Source organism: Crocodylus porosus, unplaced genomic scaffold (genome assembly GCF_001723895.1).
Source record: "Crocodylus porosus isolate Cpor-Errol unplaced genomic scaffold, CroPor_comp1, whole genome shotgun sequence".
In the NCBI taxonomy this organism is placed as follows: domain Eukaryota; kingdom Metazoa; phylum Chordata; order Crocodylia; family Crocodylidae; genus Crocodylus; species Crocodylus porosus.
The window spans coordinates 48,814,179-48,821,359 of record NW_017728886.1 but is presented as its reverse complement, the minus strand read 5'-3'; the positions used below and the strand labels follow the sequence as shown (position 1 = coordinate 48,821,359).

The 7,181-nt window shown below is 35.4% G+C and overlaps 1 protein-coding gene across 3 annotated transcripts in view; it reads left to right on the top strand.

The window, feature by feature from the left end:
* THSD7A (thrombospondin type 1 domain containing 7A) overlaps window positions 1–5,783 on the top strand; it is a 519,106-nt gene extending 513,323 nt beyond the window's left edge. For all 3 annotated transcript variants that reach the window (XM_019533950.1, XM_019533945.1, XM_019533947.1), the window contains one exon: window positions 2,014–5,783. In XM_019533950.1, the coding sequence (XP_019389495.1) occupies window positions 2,014–2,098 (85 nt within the window). In that variant the 3' untranslated portion in view covers window positions 2,099–5,783. The remainder of the gene's footprint in view (window positions 1–2,013) is intronic.
* The last annotated feature ends 1,398 nt before the right edge of the window (window positions 5,784–7,181 follow it).

Genomic DNA, 7,181 nt, shown 5'->3' with positions numbered 1-7,181 from the left:
CCAGCTGCAGCTCCCTGCTGCAGCAGACAGGGACTGTCCGAATCCTCAAAGCTTTCCTAATCTTTTCCAAAGATTCAAAGAGCTTTGAATCTATTTGGACTTTTTAATTGGTCCCCTGATTCAGTTTGGATTTGGAGATTCAGCCACCAAATTGGGCTGAATCTCCTCCAAATCAAATCACTACCCAAAACTTTGCACAGCCCTAATAGACATGGTCTAAGTATATCCAAAAGGCAGTTAGTTTGGGGGCTCCTCTTTGTTTTCATCAGGGATCCTAGTTTTGTGTGGTTAAAAAAAAATAATTCTCTGATTAAAAAAAAAAAAAGAAACGTAAAAATCTGTGTTTTTCCATGGTAAGCTCCCCACAATGCTAACTGGCAGAGAACAGCAGGGCCGCACCATCTCTGCCAATCAGTGGCCGAAGGAGGAGGGGCAGCCGCCATTGTGCCTGCTTCCCTGTGTGCCAGAGGCTTTTCCCCCTAGGTGAGCTGCCACAGCAGCCATAAGAACCTCCCATTAGAGAGCCAGGATTTAATTTTCAGTAAGATATTTGTTTTTTTCTTTTTTTCTTTTTTCTTTTGTGTGGATTCTCAAGATTCTCTGTAAAAACACAACTTCTACATTTTTCTATGGCAAACAGATATCTAGGATCTCTGATGATCACTATAACTACAGTCAAAATAACACTCAAGCAACTTTGCTGGGGAGGGTTGAGACAACAGTAAATTTTAATTGCCTTATAAAGGTAACCTAACCTAATGCCTATTCCCCATGGATATTCCACGAAGTATTGCAAGAATGCCAAGAGTTTCAGGCAAAACTGTCCTAACACCTTACTGGGAATCTCAGGTACAATTTGACTATAACGTTATTAGAACTGGTTTTAAAAGTTCCTAAAAAACTCCAAGGATAGAAATTCCACCACTTCTCTGGATAACCTGTTCCAGTGTTTTACTACCCTTCTGGTGAGAGAGTTTTTTCTTAATATCTAACCAAATGTTACACTGCTGCAACTTCAGACCATTGCTCCTTGTTCTGTCATCTGCCACCACTGAGAACAGTGCAGTTCTAGCATTTCATCAGGAAATTTGATGAAACTGAAATATTTCTTGAAGTTTCTCAGGTGCAGGATAGAATTTCTAGTGAAAACAAAAGTTCAGCTGTGGGCTACAAGTACCAGGTTTAAGCCCTTGGTCTTCCTGATTGAGAGCAGGAATTTGAACCCAAGTAAGTGCATTAGCCACCCGGTTATCAGCTATATTTGTCATGAGTGGTTACATTATCTTCTTTCCCCAAAATATTCTCTTCTGTTTCCAAAAGATCTCACTGTTGCCCCTGATGACATAGAATAGGAAAACTTTTGAAACCTGGAATTTTTAAAAAATTTTTTTTTATAGCATGGAAAAACCATTTTCTGCTTATATTTACTATAAATGCTATGTGCTCGGCTCAACTTTTCTTGTGGCATTTTGCACCAGTCTGTCAGTAAAAAGTGATAGCAATGTAGTGGACCAAGTCCTCTGACATGAGATATCTCTGAGTAGGTTAGAAAAAAAATCTGATTGGGACATACAATTTAGTAACAAAGGAGTGCCACCAGAGATAGGCTTTGAATCTCAGCCCTTTCAAAGTTCAAGAAAAGTTAAGATTCAAGGTTCCAAGTTGCACCTGGTGCTGCAAGGAGCCTGGTGCTCATTTTTGATTGGGCCATTTTTTTTTTTAAAGCAAACACCAATCAAAATGGTATCATATTTCAGGACTATTCACCCAACTCAATGTTTTGGTGCAGTCATGTCAGAACTTAATTTTTAAGCTAGATCTAAATCTTAACCCCTCAGCCTATTTCCAGGAACTTCTGCTTGAAGGGTTTGGCAACTTCCTATTGTTTAAAGGATCATGTTTAGATTTTACCAATCATCCACACAGCTAGCTGATAAACCATTACAAAAAATGAACCCCATCACTACTACTATCTAGTTTCTTCCCCTCTAATTATTTTATTAATTCTTACAGCAAAAAGCCAAAGAAACCCCAGAGGAGACAGAACAACCGGTTGAAACCTTTAACCTTGGCTTATGATGGAGATGCTGATATGTAACTTCCCACAGCAACAAGTGGATTCTACATTATGGTTTTAAAATCAAAGTAACCAGAGGTCACAGGGGCATGCCATGGAGTGGATTTGGGGTAATTTTTTAAACTGCACCGTAAGTAAAGAAGAATGGATTTCAGAAAGCCCATGGATATTCATGGCATTACTGCTTTATTCCTGACCATAAGCACTGAGAATTCTGGGAGACCCATTTTAATAGATAACTACCGTTGGAGATATTTATGTGGACCATTTTGCAACTTACAAACTATAAAAACCACCTCTGTCTCCAAGCGCTGTAGCTGACATAGATTCACAGTTGATAGCCCCTCATGCCACACTTAACCTGCAACATTAACCAAGTATAATCAGCAAGCATGAAGAGTTTGTACCACACTGTCTATAACTCTTTATATTCAAGCATAGCTTATATACTCAGTTGAACCATATGTATTACTGTCAGATTATATACGTGTTAACAAGCATTTTAGTGCTAGTAAGATGTTAACCTTTACCTGAGAAAAGATTAACTCACTAAGAAAGTTGAGCCTCTTGGCAATTGATGGTAGTTTGTACTACCTGCATTTCAGAGGGTAAAGACTCACTTGCAAGACTGATCTGTTATCACTCCAAAGTATCAATGCCTCATATATACCAGTATCTATGAAGAAAATATTCAGTATTTTTTAGTGGTTACTGTCTGGAAAAATTAATACCTAGTGTAAATGTTACAATAGGTTTCTACTTTCTCTAACTCTCAAACTGTTGCCTGCATCTTTTTTGCTACATGTAAGGCAAATTTTTGCACTATATTAGTGCAGCATGATATGCACTTAACTAGTATTGCCATAGAAACTGCCTCTTTTCAAAAAGGATGATGATGCATCTTGTGCTAGGAGTGTCAAGTAGACAGGTCTTGAATCCTGAAGAGAGTAGAGTTCAGTTTGGACTGCAAGTAGATGGAATCAGCTAAGACGTGTGTACTAGATACACTGTTTGTCGTCACAGCGGCCATTTTGTAGTCTATATCATGGCAGTAATAAGTGTCTAGTTTCTTGCCCCATCTACCTACAAATATAGATCCTCCAGTTGGTTTCTAATTGTACTTTGAAGGCTATTTATGACTAGATTTTTTATATTTGTTAACTTTGTTAAAAAAAGAAAAGCGGATGCTCACTGATCTTGAGTGAATTAATTGCCTGTTTGTCTGATGAAATGTTCTGATTATTTGTTCAGCTCAAAGAAGAAATGTTATTGCTTCTTTTCCATCTATAAAAGAAAGAATTTTCACTGTTGCTAACAGTGCAAAATTCAGCCTTTTAGCCTCTTTAATTAGGGTAATTGGATCTAATCAGAATTTTTAAATCAGCTAAAGTCTTCAATGTACCAGTACACTGGTTAATGAAGAAGAATATGAAAAAAGTTGCTATGGTAAAACAGTTGGATAAGTATTTTTCCTTCTTAATTCTCGCAGCATAACTCATTGTTAATGTCTCTCGCACTGTCTTTTCAGTAGCAGGCTATCATTTTATGTATACACCAGTTACAGATGTCACTCTTGACCCAAGAAGGGTTATTTTCATTAGGTGGCTTCTGTGTGTAGACTAAACGAAAAATATAAATGACTGTGCCATCGCTAAGCAATATCATGACGAAAACTTTACCAGACAACCTTTAAGAAATAATTATTTTGGAAAGTTCAGTATTAGGTTCTCAGGTCTTTTTTATAACCCAAACCATTCCTACCTATCCCTCACAGTATTTGTTCTAGGAGCACCAGTTTTTTACACAGACATTAAACTTTGGCCTGGATCCACTGAAATAAATAAATGGACCCCCATTGACCTGGGCACCATTTTCCAATCGTACTTAATGTAAATTTTGTGTAAAGATCAAAAGCAGAATATGGTCAGATTTCAGTTTAATTCATAATAATAAAGTGTGTTAGTGTCATATAAAGATACTGATCCTCCTGCCCTAATGCATAGATAAATCCCATTAGTTATGTGTTGATGAGAAGAACAAATGAGCTTTTGTTAATAGTCACCTGTATTTGTGCAGGTTTAGCTTACATCTTTCACCTTGATTCTGCAACGTGGTGTTGTACTGCCCCACCTGCAAAGGAATCTATTGCAGTTAGTAGGATATTTCCCCATGGCAGAGGTTCATTTTCATACAAGTAGCAGGATCGGGGCCTTAATCTTACATCATTGCAAAAACATTTCTTTTTATGCACAAAACTAATGTTTTTATAATGCTTGAATGAAAAACAGTTAGGTCGTACCTTAATCACACAAACAGAAATCTTGGAACAGTTCTGGGATGTTAAACCATGCAAATGAATCATGAATTGCTTACCTTTAGAAGCCTATTTCTGGATGTTTAATTACTTCAAGCCAATATCAACCTGGGGAGGAAGGTAGAAATTATCTTCTTGATAAATGAGTTGCTATTATTGATTCCACTGCCAAGCCTTCTTCCAGGAGCTCTTCTGTAGCTCTCACCATGATGCCGATTTGACCTTAACACCCAGAATTTCAGAATTATTAAGGTTTGCTGTTGCATATTTCTTCCTATATAAAAAATCAGTATTAATGAACTTAAAGAAAATTAAGGAATATTTGGCTTTTACAGTCCATAAAGTTATTTTAATATAAAATAAAACTGATGCCTGGCCAGTGAATGTTACTGGTGGATATTTACATTGTGCTAAATGATACATTTCATACATGGCGTGCAAGTTTAAAACTTGGCATGCACATAACACTCATGCCAGAATGGCTGCTTCTTCCTTTGTGAAGATTTCATTTTAAAAAGTTGTTAAAGAAGGGCTTATGCTGTAAGTCTGTAAATAAAATTTCAAAAAACGGCCAAGCCCTAGAACACCGCAACCAGTAATAAATAAGGAAATCTCAATACAGAATGAAAAGTAATTTGCTTAAAAAAAATCAGAGTGCTTTTACAAATCCAGTGCCTAAAGCAGTCACTACTGTAGATTGTTAGTTTGTGAAAGTAATATTTCCAGTGATCAGATATCTCTAAACCACTCAGAAAATAGCAAAGTAGGTATTTTCTTGTTGGTGTGGTGGTTTGTAAATTCTTTTTTAAAATCTGTAGTTCTAGATGACAGTGTCTGCTTTGAGTCCTGGAGCAGTTTCTTTTGAAAGCTGTGGTGCTACTGAACAAGTTTCTTTGTTTGTCCTCCTAAGACACAGATTTAAAATTCCCTTTTTTACTAAAATGTAAAAATTCATTTCCCAATACAGTCACCTGAAAAGACCAATTCATACATTCTGTGTATAAATTACTGTAAAATATACTGAAATCTGTCTTTTTACCTTTATGTAAATTGTGCTTACCCAAAGTTGAGAGTTTATTTTGCCTAACTTAATTTACTTGAATATTTATTTTGTAGGAGGACGCAGCAGCTGTCTGAGGAATGTTTACCTTTTTTTTTGGGTTAATGTTAATTTGTAAATTGTGTATTGCATTTTATTTTATGAATTATGTATATTTCTTTTTTAATGCGCAAAATGTTTATGTACAACTACCACAGATTTGTGTATATTGTCACTAAGCTTTATTCAGTTAATACAGATAACATGAAAATGTAACTGAAGTCTTACATTTTCACATGAGTTATTTACATAACTGATGTATTGCTGACAATAAATATAAACACAAAGTCATTTTCATGCCTGTTTTTAACTGATATACTATACTGCCCCATGGTGGAAGGAGACTAACAACAAAAGCCCAACTCCCTAAAATATTGCCATCTTTTAAATATTCTTTTCTACTTGAAGACAAGTTGCAAGTATGTTGATTTAAAAATGAAAATTATGTTTGATTTGCTATGGTAACAATTCCTTCAAATGTCACAGTGACTTAAATATGGACTGTGGGGTCATGCTTTACTAGGTATAAATACTTTTTAAAAATCCTATTTCAAAAACTGTTGCTCCTTACCTGCTAAGTTTTGAATTCAGACAAGAAGATATCTTTATGGAAAAGTCTGGTGTAAAAAGGTAATGCCAATCTTCCTGCAACTAAGACTCCCATCCACATCAATGAAGCTGGATCTGTCTCTGCATTGTAAAGATTTGAAGCAAAACAAACAAAAACAATTTAAATAAACCCCCACACTATGATGGATTACTTTATCATTTAAAGTTTGATTGTTGAGCAAGCTATAGCCAAACTAATCCCAGTTGCTTCTAGCACCTAAAAAACGTAACTAAGATGGAAATGAATTCATAATTTTGCTTTGTTTGGGGGGTTTTTTTGGACAGGGGGGCATGACAAGGAGGGAGGGAGACTTGTATTCCATCTGCATGTTATCAATAAAGTTCAGATTATGGTTTTTAATGACTATTGCTCTAGCATATTTTACTCACCATTTCAAAGTGGTCTAAATGTAATAGTAACTATCTTGGCTTCTTACAGGTCCACTTTTTAAATTGTCTCAAAAATCATTGTAAGAGTCTATAATATTTCCTTGAAGGATATGAGTTTCAAAAAATATCACTATTTTCCTCCCTCTGCTCCTACAAAAATTTGTGGAAAAGCTCCCATTGACTTCAGAGATCACAAAATTAAGCTAAAACTGAGCATTTCAAACTCCCTTTAATAGATATCTGTATTTAGTTTCAGGTTTACAGTCAGGTGTTTCAGTAAAAAACAGATACAGTCATCCCATTCAATCCTGTGTGTTCAAAGGATTAATCAACACTGGGATGCAAGGTTATTTTTATAATACCAACATATTTTTTATTTAAAAAAAACATCTTGAATTAGTACTATGAGCAAGTCATCAAGCATGCATTCTGGTTTTCGTAGTATTTACAAAAAATTAGCTAAATATATGTAAATGTATAAACCATATTGTTGCTCGTTATTCATGTAAAAGCCATGGTACACAATTCTTTTGATTAGGATTTCCTTTGAAAAGTGGTTATGATAAGACTTACTTTCATTAAAAAATAAAAATTGGCACATTTTGAATTAAGATTTCAGGACAACAAGATGCCTGTTTAAAGAGTACCTGCACAAATGTACCATAGCTTAATTTCTCTTTAAATGATTTATT